Source organism: Brachyhypopomus gauderio, chromosome 11, assembly GCF_052324685.1.
Source record: "Brachyhypopomus gauderio isolate BG-103 chromosome 11, BGAUD_0.2, whole genome shotgun sequence".
Taxonomy (NCBI): Eukaryota; Metazoa; Chordata; class Actinopteri; order Gymnotiformes; family Hypopomidae; genus Brachyhypopomus; species Brachyhypopomus gauderio.
This window is the reverse complement of record NC_135221.1, coordinates 4210720-4235719: the sequence shown is the minus strand read 5'-3', so window position 1 is coordinate 4235719 and position 25000 is coordinate 4210720. Positions and strand designations below refer to the sequence as shown.

At 46.5% G+C, this 25000-nt stretch overlaps 1 protein-coding gene and 1 long non-coding RNA gene across 4 annotated transcripts in view; one reads left to right on the top strand and one right to left on the bottom strand.

The window, feature by feature from the left end:
- The window catches only part of pdgfc (platelet derived growth factor c), a 55334-nt gene that overhangs the window by 8098 nt on the left and 22236 nt on the right, over positions 1 to 25000 (bottom strand). For all 3 annotated transcript variants that reach the window (XR_013133910.1, XR_013133909.1, XM_077021137.1), the window contains exons 2-3: positions 19046 to 19241; positions 6249 to 6429 (exon numbers count right to left, since the gene is read on the bottom strand). Coding sequence is in view for 1 of the 3 variants with exons in the window: in XM_077021137.1 (XP_076877252.1) it covers positions 6249 to 6429; positions 19046 to 19241 (377 nt within the window). In the remaining 2 variants the exon portion in view is untranslated. The remainder of the gene's footprint in view (positions 1 to 6248; positions 6430 to 19045; positions 19242 to 25000) is intronic.
- LOC143526630 (uncharacterized) lies at positions 4706 to 6663 on the top strand. Its single transcript, XR_013133911.1, has 3 exons — positions 4706 to 5327; positions 5465 to 5674; positions 6341 to 6663. It is a non-coding gene; the product is annotated as an uncharacterized LOC143526630 (long non-coding RNA).

Below are 25000 nucleotides of genomic sequence, written 5' to 3'. Positions count from 1 at the left end.
GTAAAATGTCCAGTATGCATCTCAGCATGTTCCTATGAGGCGTGGAAAAATAGGCACATAACAATTATTCCAGAGCGGTCCAAGATCTCATCTTTTTGGCAGATCCCACTAATCGGGACATATCGCCAATCCTGAGAGTGCTCCTGCGGTTTATATCTCGTGTTGTGCTCCGTGTGTAAGACACAGAGAGACAGAGATGACATCAGCAGCTCGGCGTGCTCCCGCACTGAGACTGTGGGAGAACCAGCATCAGCGTCTGCTACCTGCACCTCATATCTGTTACATATCCGTCACTGCAATGCATGCTCTCTCTCTCTCTCTATCTCTCTCTCTCTCTTTCTCTCTCACTCTCTCTCCCCCTCTCTCTCTATTTCTCTCTCCCTCTCTCTCTCACTCTTTCTCTCCCCCCTCTCTCTCTATTTCTCTCTCCCTCTCTTTCTCTCTCACTCTCTCTCCCCCCTCTCTCTATTTCTCTCTCCCTCTCTTTCTCTCTCTATCTCTCTCTCACTCCCTCTCTCCCTCTCTTTTTCTCTCTCCCCCTCTCCCTCTTTTTCTCTCTCTCTCTCACTCCCTCTTTCCCTCTTTCTCTCTCTCACTCTCTATTTCTCTCTTTCTCTCTCTTTCCCTCCCATCTTCTCCCATCTTTCTCAGCTTTACCAGTAAAGTGTAATGGTGGCTATCAACAGCTGGTGAACGTAGGTTCATCTTCCCGTCCTGGTGCTTAATGAGTGTGTGAAACCACAGACGAGCACTCTGGCTGAGGTGAACACAACTCTGCCTGCACTGTTTCTCTCTCCAGAACAGAGATTCCTTCACAAATCCTTCACACAACTCATCTTCTGCAAAGCTGCCACTGACTGTCCAGACTAGTCCCACTGTAGGCAGTATTATCTCTGTATTATCCCCACCAGGGCTGATCCAGCCTGGGAGTGTGGAGCAATACTGTACCTGATGACCTTTTAGCAAGTACAGCTGTAGCCTTTGATACGTGACAACAAATGCAAACAGCTTCTGGTAATTGTGTTTTTTTTTTTTACAATCGGCACACGTGAAACGCACTTTGTGCATTAGATTTAATGTAGATTTTATTACACCAAGAAAATCAGGAGCCAAATTGAACTGTAAGTAATAAACAGGCTCAGACCTTAATCAAACACATTCAAACAGTTAAGACATTTCCTCACTATTAGTATCTCCATTACAAATGCTTAACCTTTAACATTGTCTCGCGTAGCAACCTGGAAAATATTTTCCGTTAAAGGAGTTACACATGATCTTACTCTTTTGCGTTTTTACTTAAAAAAATCCCTTTCATGTAATGTACAACCTCACAGCTGACGAATTAATCTCGTGAGGTATAAACCCCTCAGTAAAATAATGGTTTCCATTGTTTGGTGCAGCTCTGACAACAAGGTGTTTCAAATTGGTTGCAGGCTGTGTGTATCTTTTACAAGGAACTGGGCTTAGTGCACAAACCTGACTTATCTCCCTGCCAAGTCCCTGTCCCAGAAAAGAACTCCACCAAAAATGTAAGACCGGATTCATGATTGAGAGAGAAACAGAGTGTTTGAGAAAGCTGGTTTAGTGCAAGGCTAGTGCCGTCATTTTAAAAGCGAAATGCAGAGCTGGACTTCTCTACCCAACAGTAACAGAAGCTATGGGTCTAAGCTTCCCGTTGTTACAGCGCTAAACTGCTAACCGCTAACCTTAGAGATGTTGCTTTGTCTCATGTCATTTTGTTATGCCATCACAACCTGCTATGAGAGGTTAGGAGTCACAGAAGGTCTTGCACCTTCTGTCTTTATTAGGAGGCAAAATTAAGTGATCATGGTACTGTAAAATAAAACACAGTCGAACTGAATATAATCCAACCAAGATCTACTGGAATTGGTATTTAATTCACTTCAGGGGGGTGCTTACACTAGTAGTAATTTAGTGTAGAGAAATGGGCCAATGTCATTAAGGGCCCTCCTGTTCAATCAGATCAGACCTCCAGAGACAAGCAACTCTGCATCTGTGTAATGAGTAAATATACAATTCACACAAATGAGCTGATCTATAATCCCATCAGTAAACATACAGAGATTCTTACAAGGAAACAGATTCATTTAAATGAACATTTTTGTGTCTCTCGAGGACGGAATATCATGAACTTTATGAACTTTCTCCAAATCATCAATTATTCTTGGTCTGAAATTCTAGTTTGACAAACAAATCAACAAACAAACAAAACCACAGTCAGCCATGCAGTGTCAAGTTTTTAGTCTCTCATAGTTAAGGACTGGTTGGTGTGACACACTGGTACTCAAGACCAGGGGGAGAGGGGGTGTCGACATCCTCCTGGCTGTGACTCTGGCCTGTGTGTGAGACCTGACCCCCACAATCTCACTCTCCCTGTAGCCAGCGGCACCCTCGACCTCCTCTCTCTCTCCCACCGAGATCTGAGCATTCTCTGTGTCTGGAGGTGACATTTTAATGACCTGTTCACTCAAACCCTTGGCGCTTTCCAGAGGCTCTTCCTGGGGTTTACGGCTGCGGCTGGATCCCCTGCTCCTGGTGGAAGTGGTGGGGGCGAGTGATTGCTTGTTTAGGCGCGGTGTGAGAGATTGAGGGGATCCAGTAGCTACGGGCGACCACAGAGCAACACAGAGCTCTGCTGTTTAAGCCGAGCGGCGTTCTCGGGCTTAAAGGGCTCGGCCTCCAAAGCCTCAGCAGAGTCCACGACCCACTAAGCACCAAGAAACCCAAACACCGAGTTCAGTCCATGTTTGGAGAAATAGTCTATATTGTCTGGCCTACAAAGTTATGCCCCATTTACACCAGTTAATCTGACTGGTCCACAGTGTTTCCGGGGCATTCCACAGGCAAACGTGAGAATGTTTGTGTTTCTTGGAGTTCCGGGGCATTCCACAGGCAACGTGAGAATGTTTGTGTTTCTTGGAGAATACTGAGACGAGTGGTGATGACATGTTTAGATTTAAGGGCTTGACTTAAAGGAGCTCACACACCCAGCACTGCCTAGCAAGGCACTCCGCTCACGTAATTCAAGTGCATTACCAACCTGCGATCACAAGCTTTCTAAATACAGACATGTCATTGTGTGCTACCGCTTATAGACACACACAGAAGTGTAACAACCAGCTTGGGTAGTTTTCAGTATCAGAGGTATTTTAAAAGTGCCTGCGGAACCAAAATGTCAATATATCAAGTGCTACGACCATATACTGGAGCAGGAAGGCATTTTCGTTCTCAAGCAGCTCGGCAGTAAATGTGGGCGGAGAAGCCGTGTGGCCCGAAGGAACAGGCGAACCCCCGGGGTCACGGGCCGCTCACAAAGGAAAACAAACCAGAACAAAAGTTGCCTAGACACGCATTGTCATCGCCGTGACAACAGCGAAAAAGCTTTTCAAGCCTGTTTCAGCGAGGTGCATGGGTGTTTCATGCTAATGTACCGGCTCATACAGCGCGGGGTGACGTGGGAGAGACGCCCAAGGAGCGTCGGGCCGGATGCGTTTTGCTGCCTGGAAGCCTGACTGACTGATGCAGTCTGGGAAGGAAGGAAATGTTATGTTGAATTAGCACTATGACACAGACGGAACATGGTTTCAAAGTAGGAAGCAGGGAACATCTGTGTGTGTGTGTGTGTGTGTGTGTGTGTGTGTGTGTGTGTGCACGTTTGTATGCGGGTTTGCATTCAGTAAAAATCCTCTTTCCTTCTTGTGTGCTAGGAACCATTCACTCATTCAGTCACAAAATGAATACACATCTCTGACATGAGGCACAAAACCCATGCGCGCGCACACACACACACACACACACACACACACACACACACACACACACACACACACACACATACAAACTTGCACAGAAATGCACTAAAATCACAATATTCTTGGCTGTGTGTCAGAAAAGCAGTCTGTGTGTCAGGTCTGTATGGTCCTGAAGCTGTGTGTCAGGTCTGTAGGATCGTGAGGCTGTATGTCAGGTCTGGATGAGCCCGAGGCCATGTGTCAGGTCTGTAAAGTCATGAGACTACAGTATATGTCAGGTCTGTATGGTCCTGAAGCTTTGTGTCAGGTCTGTAGCAGCAGGCCAGAATTGTAGGTTCCATCTTGGCATCCTCGTCCTTGTCCCAGTGCCCAGCCACACTTTCTGTGATGGGAAATTCAGGCCCAGGAATGAGCCACAACACACCGCCTATCCCTCTACCATAACACAAGCTCACAGCAAATCACAACAGGGTGCTTTAATACACACACACACACACACACACACACACACACACACACACACACACACACGTGCACACATAGAGGAGACTTTGACCAGAGAGTGCTGTCTGCATAAACATCTCTGCTGTGGGGAAAGTCCAACTTCTCTCCAGCTCAGTGCTACTCAAACGTGGCCTTTTCCTGCCCCGGATGAAAAAGCTTCACTCACAGGGACAGAGCGGACGTGAGACGTAACATTCTACTTGCTCACGGACCTCAAACGATACACCCGATACGCTTTGGGCCACAAGAGCTCGCTCTTTTGACCACCCGCAACACACGTCCCAGGGCAATCGCAGAAAGAATAACTATCAGCATTTAGAAAGCAAAAAATAATAATAATACTCTACAAAAAGTCATTGAGCAGAAGCGATAAAGAGCGTCTTTGTTCTCGGGGCGAGAAGAGCGGGTCTTGCCAGCAGCGGGCAGCGTCGGGGCACGCTCAAGCGCTTCTGTAAACAAGCGAGAGACGGAGCGAACCCATAAAACCCTGACAGGCGTCACACATCAAAGCCGAGCGTGTGCATTAAATCATTTGGGAGAGAATAATCCTCCTCAAATGTGCCATGCAAAGCCTGTCGAGGTGAAAATTAAAGGGAGGAAATTGAACCGCAGGCGGGAAGGCGGGGCCCAGTGGGGGGGTGTATACGGGGAGGGGTGGGGCCTGTGAGGGGGTGTGGGTGTGAGATGGGGGAGGGGTGGGGCCGTTGAGGGGGTGTGGACGGAGAAGGGGGGAACGAGTTATGACTGGAGCCTTGATATTTCCCACCTATTATCGCAGGCGTGATCAGAGGTCGGCGGGCGATTTTGGCGGAGCAGTCATGATTACAGAGGGGCGGGGCTTATGGAGCGGACGTGTCTGTTGCTGATGAGTTTGGGCAAATGTGCTTCTCTCTGAGGAAAACACGCACCATTTCTGCTCACGGGGGAATATCAGTGGGTGCTGCTTACGCCAGACTGTAAGATTTATACCATCTTCTATCCTCGACTATATTTTCTTTTTTTTTTTTGTCCTGCGAATGGTTTACTGAAAATAAGGCCATAAGAGAACAGGTAATTTACACGACGCCGATGTAAATGCACTCTGCGTTGCAACATCCACATGACATCCACACACACCTCCTTATTTTAAAAAGGGCTCTTATGAAATCCAATGTTAGCTACTTGGTTCCTACCCTTGTCGCCCACAGACTCAGAGCAGAGGGACACAGAGACCAAGCAGTTGACGTGTTTTATCCTGCATGTCAGAACCACGCCAGACATTGAGATGGGCTCGTTTAGCTCAGATTGATTATGAATTTATGAGATGAATGATGCGTGCAGTTGAGTGACAGGTTTGAATACAGAGCCTGACCACATTCCACCCCTTTTGTTTAGAGGAGGTAATGTGGTGTGAAAAGGTATGTGCGTTTGTATAGCTGTGTGTGTGTGTGTGTGTGTGGGTGTGTGTGTGTGTGCATGTGCATATGAATGTATGCGAGTTATGTGTGTGAGACAACACTACAGTGAGACAGCTTTGTAGTGAGACAGCAGTGTAGTAAGACAGGGCTACAGTGAGACAGCTCTGCAGTGTAGTAAGACAGGGCTACAGTGAGACAGCTCTGCAGTGAGACAGCACTACAGTGAGACAGCACTACAGTGAGACAGCTCTGCAGTGAGACAGCAGTGCAGTGATACAGCTCTGCAGTGAGACAGCAGTACAGTGATACAGCTCTGCACTGAGACAGCTCTGCAGTGATACAGCAGTACAGTGATACAGCTCTGCAGTGAGACAGCAGTGTAGTAAGACAGAGCTACAGTGAGACAGCACTACAGTGAGACAGCAGTGCAGTGAGACAGCTCTGCAGTGAGACAGCAGCGCAGTGAGACAGCAGTGCAGTGAGACAGCTCTGCAGTGAGACAGCAGCGCAGTGAGACAGCTCTGCAGTGAGACAGCAGTGCAGTGAGACAGCTCTGCAGTGAGACAGCTCTTACCTGTTGGATCAGATTATAATGGATGCAGAAGCCCGGCTCTGACGGGAAGTACTCGTCTGAAGCGAAGTGAATCTGGACCTGGTTCCCTTTAGACACGAGCATGCTGGGAGCAGCCTGGGACCCACACCAGCGACCCAGGACGGTGCCCTCCACAGACTCCTCTACTTCCACATAGTCATACCTGGAGGAGGAGCAGAGAAGACCAGGCTCACACCTGAACGCCCAGCCAGGCTGAAGCACGACGCTCAGTTACTGGACCATCACACAGGACGGAGAGGTGGCTTCATACCACAGCCAGATGACGCGGCCGACAAGTTTTATGTTTTATGACATTTAAGATAAAAGAAACAAGACTTACGATAGATTCTGATACATTTGTAATATATTAGGTCACGATCCATGAGATATTAGGTGTGTTCTTCAAGAAGTGTGATTACTAATAAAACCTAATACTGCACAGGAAGCTTACTGAACTCTTCTTGTGTTTGTGCGTGCTTGGGTGTTTGTGCGTTTGTGTGTGTTTGTGCATTTGTGCATGTTTGCGTTTTTTGTGTGCTTGTTTGCATGTATGTGTGTTTGTGTGATCGCATGCTTTAACATGGACCCTGCTGTTATGCGTCATGGGAAATTTGGTTTTGATTACTGAAGTAACACATCAGGATCCCACAGCAGCAAAACGAGGAACACCTGCAACATACCCAGAAGTGTGTGAATGTGTGTGAGTGTGTGTGAATGTGTGTGAGTGTGTGTGAATGTGTGTGAGTGTGTGTAAGATAGCATCTCTGTCCGGCCTTGTCTTTCCTGATCCTTTCATCCTCTCTCCCCCCATCTCCTTGGGTTAATAATCGTAAAACGACTTCTAACTGCAGGGGTAATGTCCCCAGTGACTCCGCTCAGAGCCAGAGCAGTGAGATTATTAACCAAAACATTACACACACACACACACACACATACACACACACACACACACACACACACACACACACACACACACACACACACACACACACACACACACACAGATAATCATTGGCAGTGGATGGAAAAAAAACAATGAATAGAGGGGAAGAGGATAAAAAAAATGGAGGGATAAAAAGAGGAAGAGAGACGAACGTAGAGCCAGTATTGTAATAAAGCACCGCCCTCACCACTTAGCCCCCATTTCTAGGATGGCTTCCCTCAGACAGAAGCAGTGATGCACACGAGCCAGACCATCGTGTTGGGTAGCTACTCCTCATTAGGGACAATTACTGCCCGAGTTCATAACGGCCTCCACAGAACACTTAAGACCATGGAGCTTCAAAGACCCTGGACCATCAACCAATGCAGCCCAGCTGGCTAAAGTTCTGGAGCACTCCCAGGCCACAGAGAAGCGCCCCCGGCAGGTTTGGCCCTGCGTAACATTTGACAAACATAATGGCCTCCACCCTAAATAAACCATGATAAAAAAAATAACATGAGGGAAGAAGACTACCCACAATCCCCCTGAAGGACTCAAGGCAATAACAGTGATATTCAAATGAAGATAATGAACTTCCAAAAAGTTTGAAGGATTTTAATTAAGGCTGTATCACCACATCCAATAACACACATACACACACACAGACACACAGACACACAGACACACAGACACACACACACACACACACACACACACACAGATACACACACACACCCTTAATGATTGTATCTCTCCCATGACTTTTATGTGGTTTCATGCCACAGCACTTTGAAGTAGCTTAACCTGCGTTCATCAGCCAAACCATTTTTAAAAGAGGAACACATACATACATACACACACACACACACACACACACACACACACACACACACACACACACACACACACACACACACACACACACACACACACACAGACACACACACACACACACACAATGATATTCCTGCCTCAACATAATGTATCTGCAGTACTCAGTACAGCTTGGTTTTAACAGCCAGTGCCAAGGCCTGCTACTAATCATTTGACAGGACGGGACAGGCATGGTAACCTTCGCCCGTGTGTGTGTGTGTGTGTGTGTGTGTGTGTGTGTGTGTGTGTGTGTGTGTGTGTGTGTTCGTATGTGTGTGTGACAGAATATGCTTGCCATTCTGGGGAGTGTTTACCCAAGGTCCAGGCTGACATGACCACATCAAACCACATTCAGCAATTGCAACATGCCCTGCACTAAAAACAGATTTCAAAAACACACACACACACACACACACGCACGCACGCACGCACGCACGCACGCACGCACGCACGCACGCACACACACACACCAGCAGATTCTTCTAGCTCAGGACAGCAGGACAGCAGGACACGAGCCTGTCGGAATGCAGGACAAGAACACAATTGGAGCACAATCACAGGAATGAGGAGCTATGCAAGTTGCTCTGGTGAACTATAGAGGTTAAATGCTCTATATGAGACAGGACTGAGACAGGACAGGGACAGGACAGGACTGAGACAGGCTAGGGACAGGACAGGACTGAGATATTACAGAAAAAGGACAGAACTGAGACAGGACTGAGACCGGATAGGACTGAGACAGGACAGGACTGAGACAGGGACAGTACTAGACTAAGATATTACAGAAACAGGACAGAACTGAGACAGGACAGGGACAGGACTGAGACAGGACAGGGACTGGACAGGACTGAGATATTACAGGATGTTACGATTGAAGGACACGGAGAGGGATCCTTGTGCAAAAGCTCCAGGTTTTTATTTAGAAAGATAAATAGCGTACGAGAGCAGCAGTAGCGTACGAGAGAGCAACGGTGGTATTAAGAATAGCTCTTGTCGCTACGTAGAAGTGGTCAATCCGGACCGAGGTCGTGACGGGTAGGCAGAGTCCGTAATGAGTGAGGGACAGAGTATATCCTGCACGGGCACCCAGGCTCTTTCCTCCAGACCAAAGCCTTTCCAGTCGATGAGGTACTGGAGACCACAGCGTCGACGTCAGGATTCCAGCAGCTCCCGAATGATGTATGCCAGTCGACCATCGATGTCTAGAGGCTCCGGGGGACAGTCCGGCATGGAGGAGACTGACATGGGGTTGTAATGGACAGGCTTAAGGAGAGAGACATGAAATGTAGGGTTGATGCGATACTGTGGGGGCAGGAGAAGTTTATATGTAACAGCGTTAACTCTCTTAAGGATCTTGAACGGTGTCAAGGGCTGAGTTTGTGGCAGGGTAAGCGTAGGTTGAGGTTCTTAGTAGAGAGCCATACACATTGGCCTGGGTGATATATCAGAGCTGGGAGACGATGGCGATCTGCGTTCATATGACGGGTATGGGGAGCATGCCTTAACTGCACATGCGCGAGTTCCCAGGTACGGGCACTGTTTTTCAGCCAGTCGTCCAGGGCAGGGACATCAGAGGGAGTCGGGAAGAACGGGGGCTGATTCACACACTGAAAGGGAGTGAGTTTTGTCGAATTGTGCATTATAGAGTTACGCGCATATTCTGCCCAGGGGAGATATTTATGCATGCAGTATTGACGTAAGAATCGACCCAATTCCTGATTGTACCGCTCTACCTCACTGTTAGACTGGGGGTGATATCCCGAAGTTAGGCTGACTGTAACTCCGAGCGACTTGTAGAACTGGGTCCAGACGCGTGAAGTGAATTGCACTCCCCGATCAGACACAATGTCTTCTGGTAGCCCATAGATGCGAAAGACATAGTGGAAAATGTCAGAGGCTGTCTCCATGGCTGTAGGTAGTTTAGAACGAGGGATCAGACGGCACATCTTAGAAAACCTGTCCACTATAACAAAAATTACCTCCCGAAAACAGGCAGGTCAGTGACGAAATCCACCGCCTGATGAGACAATGTTCGGTGGGGAACATGTAATGGGAGGAGTTTACCAGTGGGAAGTGTACGGGGGGTACGTGATTGGGCACATACTTCGCATGCGAGTACGTAATAACGGATGTCTTCTTCCCACGACGGGAAACTTTGAGCAATGAGGTGCTTGGTCCGCGTGATGCCAGGGTGACCCGTACTGCGCGTGTCGTGGGCGAGTTGTAGGAAACGTCCTCTTATGGATACAGGAACATACTGTTTCCCTTCGGGCCATCCTCAGGGCCAGGATCAGTACGTAGTGCTTCATCCAGGTCATCTTGTACATCCCACCGGATGAGATCGATGAAACAGGAGTCCTTTAGAATACGTTCAGGTACACCGTTGCCAGGTGTCTTCTCGAAAATCCGAGATAGAGCATCCACCTTGGTATTCTTCGAGCCGGGTCTGTAACACACTGTAAACTGGAAGCGAATAAAGCCCACCTTGCTTGTCATGGATTTAGACGTCTGGCGGATTTAATGTACTCCAGGTTTTTATGATCGGTTTACACTACGAAGGGCTGTTCCGCACCCTCCAGCCAGTGATACCATTGTTCCTTCATGGCCAGGAGTCCCCCACGTCATAGTTCATCTCTGCAGGCTTTAGTTTCCTCAAGAAGTAGGCACAGGGAAATAGTTTTGGTGGGTATCCCTGTCTTTGTGATAGAACGGCTCCCACACCCCCTTCTGAAGCATCGACCTCCAAAGGTACCTTGGGATCTGGGAGGTGTAATATTGGGGCACAAAAATGAGCAAACCCCAAAAACCATTGTAAGTCTTTAACAGAGCGGGGCACCGGCCAGCTCATCACGGCATCCACCTTATCGGCATCCAAACTAATGTGGCCCGGGGAGAGGGTGCATCCGAGGAAGGAAACAGTGGAGACGTGGAATATGCACATCTCCGCTTTGATGTATAGGCCATTCTCTCGCAAGCGCTGTAAGACAGCAGCGACGTGACAAACATGTTCAGTAATGGAAGGGGAATAGATCCAGAGGTGTCAATTCCAGGTTCAGAAAGTAAAAGTCCTCACCAGGATTTTGCTCGAGCTTGCTAGATTTTCTAATTAGTGCAATCCAGGTAAAATTTGTGGAATCAACACAATCCAGGAAGCCTGATCAAAATCCTGGTGAGGACTTTTACTTTCTGAACCTGGAATTGACACCTCTGAATAGATCAGAATATCGTCGATGTCCATGAAAGCCTGAAAGACCGATGGGCTATTTGACAAGCCATACAGCATCACCAGGTACTTGTAATGGCCGCGTGCAGTCACAAAGGCCGTTTTCCACTCATCACCTTCACGAATACGGATCAAATTGTATGCGCTTCTCAGGTCCAGTTTAGTGAAGATAGTAGCTCCCATCAACCGCCCCTGGGAGGCAGAGATAAAAGGCAAGGGGTAAGCGAACTTGGAGGTGACAGCATTCAGGGCTCGGTAATCGATGCATGGACGCAAGCTTCCTCCTTTCTTCTCCATGAAGAAGAACCCGGTCGCAACAGGAGACGTTGATGGGTGGATGAATCCTTTCTGAGGGGCCTCGCTGATATACAACTCCATGGCAGCATCCTGTGGACGAGAGAGGGGATATGGCTTGGATCTTCTCAGTAAGGAAGCCCCGGGGAGAAAGTTGATAGCACAGTCACAGGATCTGTAAGGAGGGAGCAGACTGGCACGGTCCTTGTTAAACACATCTTTATACTCCATGTATTGTCTAGGAACTGCTTCGGACAGGGGTGTGTCAGAGCTTTCGATAGTCGTCGAATGTAGGGGCAAGTGCATACAATTTTCTAGACAGTGTGATCGCCATTCTACTAACTCTGTCTCTCCATGAGAGTATCGGATCATGTTTTGTCAGCCAAGGGAACCTGAGTATGATGGGATCTTGGGGAGAGGACACTAGGTAGAACTGCCTCATTTCAGAGTGGAATAACCCTACTCGAAGAATCAGAGGTTTGGTGCGTATATTGACTACTCCGTCACCTATGGGTTGGCCATTTACTGAATTTATTCTGAGAGGGGGATACACTGATTCTGTGGGAATGTGTAGCGATTTAACTAATTCAGTGTCCAGGAAGTCACCCCCAGCGCCAGAGTCCACTAACGCAGAGTAATTACGGGTGAGTTGTATAGGTAGGTTTAGCCACCCCAGGTGAGTTGTATAGGTAGGTTTAGCTGGGACTTGTTACTCACAGAAAGTAATGGTGTGCGTATTTTGTCTCACGAGGGTGATCCTCCTCTGGAACGGGATGGCCGTGCAGGACATCTGTCACGGAAGTGACCCTCCTCACCGCAGTAGAGGCAGAGACCATCTTGGAAACGACAAGCTCTCTCCCGAGGAGTAAGCGGGGATCGGCCCAACTGCATGGGTTCTATGAAGTCACATGACGTCTCACCTAGGGAACGAGATGACTGTACAGGGGGAGTAGACCAGCAGGACCTTCCGAAAGTGGGACGGTGAGTCATCAACACTTTTTCCTCCTTCACCGCCACTTGAATAAAGTCCGCAAGTGACAGGTTGTCGCTCCGACAGGCTAGCTCCACTTGAAGATCGGTCTTCAACCCACGGCGGAATACAGTCTTAAGGGCAGAGTCTCCCCAGTCGCTTCCTGCAGGCTAACGTGCGGAACTCCCGAGCGTAATCAGCAGTGCTGCGTCTCCCTTGTTTGATCTCGCAGAGTTGGGTACCGACATCACGTCCTGCTGCGGGATGATCGAAGACAGACCTAACCAGCGCCGAGAACTGACTCTCTGACTCCAAGGAGGGATCCCCACTATCCCAGAGGGCAGTACCCCAGGCGCCCGCCTCTCCAGTGAGTAAAGTCAGAAAGAAATGCACCCTTTGGCGTTCAGTCAGGAACTGGGCAGGATGATAAGTAAAATACATTGAACACTGCATTAAGAAGTTACGGCAACATTCCGGGGATCCGTCTTATCGCTCCGGAACCGCGACTGGGATACTCGAAGGTCACACGGTGGTTGCCTTATGCGTAGGTACTGCGACATTTACATTCTGGGTGGTGGTGGTGGCTTGGTGAACGGCTTCAGAGAGTGCTCGGATGGTGGTCTCCTGATGATGAGTCGTTTCTGTGAGCTGTCTGATGTCCTCAGTCATTGCAGTGATGGTAGCCTCCTGGTGTGCCAGATGTGCTTGGGCTTCTGCAAGATCCATGTTACTGGCAAAGTATTTTGTTACAATTGAAGGACACGGAGAGGGATCCTTGTGCAAAAGCTCTAGGTTTTTATTTAGAAAGATAGGTACAGCAGCAGTAGCATACGAGAGAGCAACGGTGGTATTAAGAATAGCTCGTCGCTATGTAGAAGTGGTCAATCTGGTCCGAGGTCGTGATGGGTAGGCAGTATCCGAGGGCTAGGCAGGAGACAAGGTCTTGGGAACAAGCAGAGGTCGGTGCACAGGAAAATCAACACTAGGGTATAACGCTCAGTATGCAACATAGTTGGCAATACTTCACATCTAGGAAGTGGGACGGAAGGGTATAAGTATGTTAGGAATGTGGGCGTGGTGATGGGGAACAGCTGAGATAGAGGGGCAATCAGGTGTCATTCCTGACACAGGAACAGGACAGAACTGAGACAGGACAGTACTGGGACAGCTTAGGTGAATGTCTTCAGTAGCCTGATGGTCATTTCACTGCAGAGGACTTTACTAAGCCTGAAACAAAACACAGTAATAATGTAGTATTTTAACACGGGTATGTATATGCACAATGAATAAAGCGGAGGGGTCAAAGGGCAAGGGCAGATGCAAAGGTCTCTCTTCCTCTTTCTCTCTGTGCATGGGGCACTGTAGATTTCATTACTACACTGTTTGGCCATGATCACACCACATGGCATGTCTGAGGCGCCAGCTCAGCAAAGCGACTAATGAGAGTGTCCCATTTGCGTCCGTGGCAACACAACGCTGCCACTCTCAGCAGTTTTAAGTGCTCAGTCTGAGCACAAATGTATCTGCCAGTGTTGTGTTTGTAATGACACGACAGAAAGCATGTGCTTTTTTTTTAGTTAAAAGAGGGTCGTTAAAACATGGTGAGGATGGCCATCTGATGGGGCAAAACGAAAGAGACAAACATCTTGCATTGCTGTTAGTTTACATGGCTTTTTAGAATATCATTTTAGAATATCATCAATATCATTGGCTCTGGTGGCATGTGGTGTGACTTTCCCATCAGCCCTGGCGGCTAGTACTGCTAGTAGTGGCATCTAAGCGAACACTGTGCTGAATCTACTATAGGTAATGGTAATGTTATTCTAGAGGATCAATATAACCATTGAGAGGAGTTGTGAGACTGAGGACGAAGATGAGATTTTGACTACTGGGTCTGGGAGTTATGTCAATAAGAAAACAAAACTTATTTCAAAAATGTCTAGATGAAGAATGTAAATGAGACTTCATGGCCAAAGTCAGGCTATCCACTTCTCCTCCTCCATCTGCTAAAGTTATGATTACACAAGGGCAAATCTGCTATGGATGGCCATGCTAAACAAACAAAATAATCACCTGACATACCAGAGCAATTTCATCATTCACGATGAGGACAGACTCACAGGAGGACACAGAGTCTGCCACTGAATAACACCTCCTTATTCCCGGCGCATGACATGACCAGTGCTATCTGTCCACCAACTGTGAGTACAAGGTCAGTGCAAAAAATATTCAGTTGCTAACACTGAGACTAAGATGTCCTCTGGCAGAACTAAGCGTTGAGAGAGTATTGGCACTATTTAGTCAAGAGTTCAGCAGCAGAGCTGCAGAAAGGCCAACTGAGGAATGTTCTGATCCATACACATCCAGCCCTCTCAAGGTCTAGCCATTCTGTGCGTCCCAAGGTGTGAGCAATTAATTCACACAATGACCCTGAGAAATCGTTTTTGAAATTCTGATAGTGTCCATCACTGGGAACGGTGCACTTTCAGTCAACCTGATTAGTGCCCCATAGTTAATTACACAACTCAGTCTGTTCACAACAAAGTCAGAATCTCAAAGACGTTAACCAACACTTCATAAACAACACTCAGAAAACAGCTCCGCAGGGTGTGACATGGAGGCCTTTGTGGTTGAGGTATATAGTAAAGTTGTTATCCAGTTGTTCTGCTACTAAAAAGCAAGAGCTGAAGGACTTCAAGTGAATTCAAGTCTACTACACACAGGGAGATTTGGAGGCTTGTTCCCACATGCTGGCTGTCTGTGCTGTCAGCAATCTGGGGAATTTTAGAGTGCTGGCCAGTCTTAAACTTTTATTTTGCATCCCATGGAAAAGACAACCGCCTGAGGACTGTGTGTGCATTTGTGTGTGCTGTGACTGACACAGAAGATGTGGACGTTATTGTTCCTGCTCGTGTCCAGACATTCAGGGAAACCTTTAACCTAGCAACAGGAGCACTCCAGATCCCTGACAGACAGATATTTATGAGAAAGCTGTAGTTTAAAGGGTAAACCGGTGATTTTGAGGACGAGGATATTGCACACATGTGCTGTTTTTGCCTTGATGAAGGACACTCCAGCAGTCTGAGCTGGAGCATTTAGTGGAAAAAACTAGCTCTGGACGTTGATGAAGAAAAGCTGTATGGTGATGTAGTCATCCTGAATTAAGTATTTGACACCATTCCAAAAGACGTTACCCCAGACAGAAAGTGGAGATATTTTTTTCAGTAAGGCAACTGAACCCTCTGAGCTGTTGAAAGTAGTTTCTTTTGAAATTTTCCATATGAATCAGCGATGCCCACACGGTGCACAGTGCAGTCACAGTGCAAGGTTGGTCCGACAAACAGACTGTCAGTTGCTATGGTGAAGCATGGACTTCAGGATAGTTTGAACTTTAAGCTGTCATGCGCCGAGTTCAAGTCATCCATTGAAGAACAGAGAGCATTGAAAGCTCCAGCAAAAGCAAATACCAAACATAAATGGAAAATTAGGTAAGATAAAGCCTATAAAAGCCATTCTCCTATAAGCTAGGGGTAATTTAAGGCACTGAGTGTAGCGTACTAAGCAGCCCCGTCGACAGGCGGGGACAACCGGGTCTTTCTTTCTTGAAACTTTCTTGTCCCGGGCCCCAGCAAGGTACTAAGTAAATAAAATGAACTGTGATGTAAATGGCTATCGATTAGATCCAAGTATGGTAAATGCAACAGTAATATTACCCTTCTGGTTATTTGCGTAGCCACGCAGGACTGAGAACATGTGCAAACAACACTCACTCCAACATGGAGGCAATCAGGTAAGCGGCTACATGCTTTCTGACAGCCAAGCAAAGATTTCAATGACGCATCAAAAACAATCTTCTGCTGAAACCAACAGCAACCCACTTTGTAGTCAGAACTGTCTACTGAACTCATTTCGCAACTATTCCGCACACAGGTTCATTTGAAGCTTGTAATACGTCTCAGAAACAAATAAAAAAAGCTCACACAAAGTTTTAGCACAAGCAGAATGGCTGATAAGGTTTTACGTTGTAGGCTGCTCGAATTGGCTCCTCTCTTCTCCTCTTCTCTCCTCTCCTCCCCTCTCCCCTCCTCTCCTCTCCCCACCTCTCTTCTCTTCTCCTCTCCTCTCCTCTCCTCCCCTCCCCTCTCCCCTCCTCTCCCCTCCTCTCATCTCTTCTCCTCTCTTCTCCTCTCCCTCCTCTCTCCTCCACTCCTCTCCCCTCCTCTCCTCTCTCCTCCCCTCTCCTTTCTCCCCCTCTCCTCTCCTTTCCTCTCCTCTAGTCTAGTCCCTCCCTGCAGTCTTTTCCACCTGCCCTGTACACAGTCATGCAGAAACTATATTTTGTTTAATGACACTGTTTAGTGGAGGATAGATGAGTCTCATCACAACAGAGGCTGTCGTGTATGTTGTGTGTACATGTGTGTGTCTGTGTGTCTGTGTGTTTGTGTGTATGTGTGTGTGTGTGGATGCCGTATTTTAGGGTAAAGCGCTGCTGAAATGCATAGGGAGGTAGAGAGGAAGAGAGATGTATAGATGAGACCCGCTGGTGTCTACGTGTTGATGTAAGTGCTAAGAGAATATGTGTGATGTATAATCCTTAGTTATAACCCATACAGAATGTGTATGTGTGAGGTATAATCCTTATTAAATGGTAAGTGTGTATGTGTGATGTATTGTGAAAGGACAACACAAATGCAAGATTGGACAGAGTCAGAACAACAGTCTCCAAAGCCCAAGATCACATTAGCAACCTCATTCCCCTCATCTTGAGATCTGAAATCACGATCTTAAACAATCTGGATAGACCGGGACACTGTCACCCTGCAGGTTTTGTTTGGGATTCAGCCAGGCCATATGGCTTACTACATATTACACCTATCCAATCCTCTTAGGTCTGCAGAATATGTCTTGGACAATGGCAATTGGGTTGGTTCTGGACTCATACTCAAACACTGATGGGGCACACGGAGTCTGATTGAGTCTGATTGAGTCTGATTGCCTCTGGATTGCTGTGCTTCCAGCATGCGCTTAACAGAATGACGGGACTCTGCTATGCCAACTCCAGCTCCCCAGTCTTCCCTCCATGCTGCCATTACTGCACGGAGCCAGAAGGAGGCACTGTGGCCCCAGCTGGCTGGACTCCAGGCCGCTGTGTATGTTGGACTGATATACATGTAGACACGTTACTCGATCCATTACTGGCACTCTTGAGGATGTGGATGTGAAAGGAAAGGCTTCACATTGATTTACTATCCTTCAGCCTGCAGATTTCACTCAAACATCACATTTGCTTCACTGGGCATCTGCTTGAAGTGTCCGGCTAGATTTTCCCAGCAGGCTTTGGGAGATGGGCAAAGCCATGTGTCCATTTATCAAAAAGGCAATACTTACTCCAGGTCTGGGCAGAAAATGAGTGAACATTCTGGAGTGATTGTACTAGTGGAGATCAATAATCAGGCCACGGGCCAGGAGGTGGTGCAGGGGTTCAATCCTCAGGGGGAGAGTCACAGCATAGTGCACGACTGCCACTGACCACACTGGCCAGCTGGCAAAGCAATGCTGATCCCAGCGACCTGCACAACGCCCAGAGACCGAGCTAGCCTGTAATTGAACGGGTCTTTAATGTGGATGCACTGGCTGGTTTGTGCGTGCGTGAACATGTGTTTACATTTGAACATGTCTGTGTGTGTGTGTGTGTGTGTGTGTGTGTGTGTGTATTACCATGATGACAAACAAAAGCCCTGGACTGACAGGCCACTCCAATCAGTATGTACCGGAAACTGAGCAACCATGGACAACATAAACCAGGAAATACAAGTTTTAGTGTCTCTAAATAGTGAATGAAGAAAATCTTTTCAGGCAGTCACATGAACATCCCCAATCTAGGGGATTAGTAGATACTCTCTTAAATTAGGAGATGAGTGGATACTCTCAGATTAGGGGTTTAGTAGATCCCCCCAATCTAGGGGGTGAGTGGATACTCTTAGATTAGTGGATACCCCTGTAGACTATTGGAGTTTTAAATGCTCTCAGACCAGATTGTGGATAGTCCTTCAGACCAGATGAGTTCTGTCATTTACATATAGCCATTAATCCTGGGCTCCCCGTATGAACTAGACAGGCTGAAGATGTTAGCATCAGCACTGACTGAGAGGCTGAAATATTGAGCTCAAGCTGCAGTCTTTGCACATTTGAAATATGCAAATGATGATGTTGCCGACAAATATAGCCACATTACACTTTTGCACATGTGAAATATCTCAATTCTGATTTTGCCCTAAAAACAATTCATTGTCTTAATTTTGCTTCAGGAGTTTCATTTGTCAAAGACGTCTTTCTCATGACATTACATGTATGTCCAATGTGGAGTGTGTTTGTGTGTGTATGTGCATGTGTGTGCGCGCGCGTGTGTGTATGTGTTTGTGTGTGCGTGTGTGTTAAGGTGTGATGTGTGCATGTTGAGGTGTAAGTGCCCAAGGGTGTCGCTGTGGTGCACTTACTTGCAGACGCCATCCTCTGGGTCCTCCAGGCCAAAGCGTGGGTCAAAGGTCAACTGGATCTTGGAGGTGTCGTCAGCTGCCACTAGCCTCCATACCAGGGCTGTGCTGCGGGGGTACGTGTGGGGGAACCCGGGGCTTTGGATCGTCCCCTCCCCAGTCACCCGCACCACCTTCTCCAACTGGGACTCCTTCACTCCTGCAGTGTGTGTGTGAGAGAGAGAGAGAGAGAGAGAGAGAGAAGGACAGGGAGAAAGAGAAAGAGGGAAATGGACAAAAATATGGACACGCAAAGATGAGAGATGACATCACACCCACCCTTACAGAGATGCGCTGGCTACCTGAGTCATCTAAAAACTGATTTTAAAAACTTGTTTAAAAATGTTGTCTGTTGCCTTTTGCCATGATATGAAACTCCCCAAAGTAATTCTCTTCCAGATGACCTACAGGTTCTTGAAGAAGTAAATGAAGACGTCTCCATTTCATAAGGCTGCCCAGCCCTGACGGCACTTCCACTGTGATCGTTTGTTTTCAGCTTCACTTTGACGTCCTTGATGGGCAGAACTGTGGTTTTAAATAGTCTTTAAACCATCTTCATTCATAAATAAGTCATTTACATTGTCAATTGTAAATTATTCATTCACTTGTATCTTAGTTTTTCTTTATTGCCTTAATAGTTATCTATTAATTAATAATAAAAGCTTAACTTTTAATTATTCATTCCTTTAATGTGTCTTTTTCTTTCTTGAGATGAAAGCTCTCAAGATGCAAAAAGCTTTATTTGTCTGTGCATTACATTTTCTGTAAGCACTTAAGAACTCTGCTTAAGAAAATGTAAAGTTGTAAAGTTTGTTATGTAAAGTTTATTATTATTATTATTATTATTATTATTATTATTATAGAGAGATGATTCTTTGTTGTACTATTGTTAAATAGTATTCTGATATGCATGGATTGCTTTAAGTTTACATCACAAAAAAGTAACCCTCACAAGAGTAAACAGACAGATCGAAGTATTTCTGCTAATGAACCAGACCAGGGGAGCCTGAATATCTTTGAGCACCAACCAGCCAATATCCCAAAAATCATATTAACAGTAATGAATAGAAATATATGGAAACGATTTTGCTCAATCGATATCCAAAGATCATCTGAGTGGAGTTTCCTGCCTGCCAACACACTACACAGCTTCCAAGGTGCACTGTCTAATTCTGCAAAAGTCTTTGGCAATAACACAATGGAAAACATTGATGATGTCTTAATAGTATATGACAAGGACAGGTCTGAAGAAGCAGCCAGAAGACAAAAATTACACGGTCCTCATCAAGACTGTCTGAATGGGAACGGTGTGTAGCCAAACCCCAGGCCTTGAACACAGTGCAGGAGACATGATTACATATTCCTTCTGTCACTTGTGTTTAAAACTAAAAGTTTATTGAGATACTTAAATTAAAAGATGACACATAAAATTATAGTGTGTTGCTGTATGTGTAATAATACTGTGTGGCTGTATGTGTAATAATACTGTGTGCTATATGTGTAATAATCAATACGGTGTGTATTGTGCTGTACAGTGTTTTGTTTTTTGTAATGGGATTCCTGTAATTCCTGAGATTAAAAGTGGTGTGAGTGACAACCCAAATTGCGATTAACTTTTTAAAGATATAGCCGCTCAATCGGGTGCTATTCAGTAAATATTCAATCTGTATGATTTTCAGAGTTTTTAAAAAGGCACGTTCACTATCAGTCTCTTCATCTGTCTCCAACCATCCATCACAGATTCTGTAAGAACTTTGTTCTCACTGATGGCGAAGACTTCTATGCTTATCTGGGATGTTTACACTGGAGGAGCGTACCAATGTGACAGGATTGGAGGGGGTGGCCATTCTGGAGTAAAGGGCCTTCTCAGCAGGGCTGGGCCACTGGGGAGGGGACATGTTTATATGGAGAACTGTCACACATGTGCAGAGTGAGTTCTGAGTCTGCACTGAGACAACACAGGAGCTCATGCAAGCAGGCTGGTGGATGAACTCACTGCCACTGAAGCAGTTCTGAAACTGTTAAAGGGTTACAGCTGTAATCAAAAAACAACAGGAAGTAATCAGATTACTACATTTAATATAGTAATCCTTGGGATTAGGTTACAGATACATTTATAAATTAAGAATCAGTAATCTGTAATGGAATTCCATGTAATGGTCAGTAATGAGTTTGTGTTATGCTGTAATTTGTAAAGGTCATTATAGAGTGTCTGTTGGTATGGCCTGTGTTTTTGGAAGTGTGTTGGTATGGTCTGCGTATCTGGACATGTGTGTTGGAATTGTCTGTCTGTCTGAATAAGTGTGTGTTGGTACGGTCCATGTGTCTGGATGTGTGTATATGTTGGTATGGTCTGTGTGTCTGGATTAGTGTGTGTTTGTATGGTCTGTGTGTCTGGATTAGTGTGTGTTGGTATGGTCTGTGTTGGTATGGTCTGTGTGTCTGGACAAGTGTATGTTGGTATGGTCTGTGTGTCTGGACAAGTGTGTGTTGGTATGGTCTGTGTTGGTATGGTCTGTGTGTCTGGACATGTGTTTTGGTATAGTCTGTGTGTCTGGACAAGTGTGTGTTGGTATGGTCTGTGTGTCTGGCCAAGTGCGTTGGTATGGTCTGTGTTTATATGGTCTGCGTGTCTGGGTAAGTGTGTGTTGGTATGGTCTGCGTGTCTGGGTAAGTGTGTGTTGGTATGGTCTGCGTGTCTGGGTAAGTGTGTGTTGGTATGGTCTGTGTATCTGGACGAGTGCATTGGTATGGTCTGTGTTGGTATGGTCCGCGTGTCTGGGTAAGTGTGTGTTGGTATGGTCTGTGTGTCTGGCCAAGTGCGTTGGTATGGTCTGCGTTTATATGGTCTGCGTGTCTGGGTAAGTGTGTGTTGGTATGGTCTGTGTGTCTGGCCAAGTGCGTTGGTATGGTCTGTGTTTATATGGTCTGCGTGTCTGGGTAAGTGTGTGTTGGTATGGTCTGTGTGTCTGGCCAAGTGCGTTGGTATGGTCTGTGTTTATATGGTCTGCGTGTCTGGGTAAGTGTGTGTTGGTATGGTCCGCGTGTCTGGGTAAGTGTGTGTTGGTATGGTCTGCGTGTCTGGGTAAGTGTGTGTTGGTATGGTCCGCGTGTCTGGGTAAGTGTGTGTTGGTATGGTCTGCGTGTCTGGGTAAGTGTGTGTTGGTATGGTCTGCGTGTCTGGGTAAGTGTGTGTTGGTATGGTCTGTGTTGGTATGGTCTGAGTGTCTGGCTAAGTGTGTGTTGGTATGGTCTGTGTGTCTGGGTAAGTGTGTGTTGGTATGGACTGTGTTGGTATGGTCTGAGTGTCTGGCTAAGTGTGTGTTGGTATGGTCTGTGTTGGTATGGTCTGAGTGTCTGGCTAAGTGTGTGTTGGTATGGTCTGCGTGTCTGGGTAAGTGTGTGTTGGTATGGTCTGTGTGTCTGGGTAAGTGTGTGTTGGTATGGTCTGTGTGTCTGGGTAAGTGTGTGTTGGTATGGTCTGTGTGTCTGGCTAAGTGTGTGTTGGTATGGTCTGTGTGTCTGGCTAAGTGTGTGTTGGTATGGTCTGTGTGTCTGGGTAAGTGTGTGTTGGTATGGTCCGCGTGTCTGGGTAAGTGTGTGTTGGTATGGTCTGCGTGTCTGGGTAAGTGTGTGTTGGTATGGTCTGTGTGTCTGGGTAAGTGTGTGTTGGTATGGTCTGTGTGTCTGGCTAAGTGTGTGTTGGTATGGTCTGTGTGTCTGGGTAAGTGTGTGTTGGTATGGTCTGTGTGTCTGGCTAAGTGTGTGTTGGTATGGTCTGTGTGTCTGGCTAAGTGTGTGTTGGTATGGTCTGTGTGTCTGGGTAAGTGTGTGTTGGTATGGTCTGCGTGTCTGGGTAAGTGTGTGTTGGTATGGTCTGTGTGTCTGGGTAAGTGTGTGTTGGTATGGTCTGTGTGTCTGGGTAAGTGTGTGTTGGTATGGTCTGTGTGTCTGGGTAAGTGTGTGTTGGTATGGTCTGCGTGTCTGTAAATGTGTGGCAGAGTAAAGAGTGACAGGGCATAACAGCTGCTGGAATGTTAAACACACACACACACACACACACACACACACACACACACACACACACACACACACACACACACACGTACCAAACATAAACATCATCCAGATTACCAGCACATTCTTTAATATGAGCAGATTCATCCTCCTATCACCCCCTATATGAATGCCTCCAGATGCAAAAGCAATCCACCCTGCATTAACAACATGCCATACGACTTGCCTTTGCTTTTTGAACGCACAGGCTAACCCTGCAAGCACACTGTCCTTGAATGACATCCTCTCACATCCTCCACTCCACTGCAAGATTTCAGAGTCAGGAGAACGGTTTCTACAGTACACTACGCCCTGTCTGTGCTCTGTGACACGATATAGAAACAGATAAATCTCAGCACACTGACCCCCTCAAAACCTCAAAAAACTTTTATTTGGTTTTAAGAATTCAATCTGTTTTGGTAACAGCTTACAAAGAGAAGGATTAAGAGGAGTGGTAAAATTATGTTATATAAATACATAATACATAACAAGTGTGGTGGTATTCTGCACTTCAACCGCACTCCAAGGAAAGAGAGATGGACGTTAATATTGGCACTTGTGAATGGTAAACTGGGCGGGGCTCGTACAGCCTGTGGAGAGACCAGGTGCCTCTCTGGGGCCTTATGAGGTGAGTTTACTCCCTCCATCCTACAGACCCCTGGGTACATGGAGTAGAAATCCTGCAAAACTTATCCAAACAGTGGGGGGGGGTCTCGCTACAGAGCTCCTCCTACAAGACAAAGCGCTTCATGTATCTAGTTCTATAAACAGATCAAGGCTTGGCTGTCGCTGCCAGCTTCGCTTTGATGTCCTTTCGGGAGTGAAGCTGGAAACGACGCGACGGTCCGTTTCATCTCATCCTCGCTGTGTCCCGGCAACAGCTCTTCTGCGACGCAGCCGTAATGCTCACAAAAAACAACACATTTCTCTCCGACGGCCACCGATTCAGACCTGTGGCAACCAGGTCTGAAGAGAAGACCGTTCTGCACACGCACCCTCACGGGGGCCTCCCGCTCAGAGAGGCGTGGCCTCCATCTCCTTTCATCCACCTTGACAACATGATTCGGCCAATCATGGACTCACTGAGCCGATCGCGAGCGGAACGATCTGGGCATTCGATACGATTCCTTCCTTCCTGGTCAAGGCCGATTTAGGAACATGTTCGGCCTGAAACAAAATGCAACTGTGTCTTCACCATGTCTGTCTGCTTGCCCCGAACACTGAGCCTGTAGACTGAACTGTAACATAAACACAGATCCCTGTGAACTACATGGAGATTAATGCATAAAACACAGAGCTTTACATATGGTACTGATGAATAACTACAAACACTTCACACAGGGACAGGCAACTATTAGCACACATATGCTTCTGGGGAACTTTCCACGCTATACTTTCTTGCAATTAAAAAAAAAAAAACTAAACGGTGAGTGGCAGTACAAAAAAAAAAGAAAAATGAAAGAAAAAAGTGTAATGTTCAGTCTGGGTGCGAAATGGGAGGGGCATCTGAAAACCAGCAGAGGGAATTAAATTAAAATAGGGGTGGGGCTAAAGGAGACAAAGCGACATTATCCAACCTATTGAAACTTTATGTATGATGTCACATGTCAAACGGCACACTTTAGAAAATCTGCTCCCCTTTCAGTGAAGGTAATCCGAGTACATGTGAAAACTTTAGTGGATTAGATTATGATCATCTTAAAAACTATACATATTTACACATTTGCACATTGTTTATAGAATGTTGTAAAAAAATGTAAATGTGCCATATTTTGTCAATTGTGATTTTTTACACTGCAATCGAAATTTGTCCTCCGCTTTTAACCCATCTGTGCAGTACACACACACACACACACACCAGTG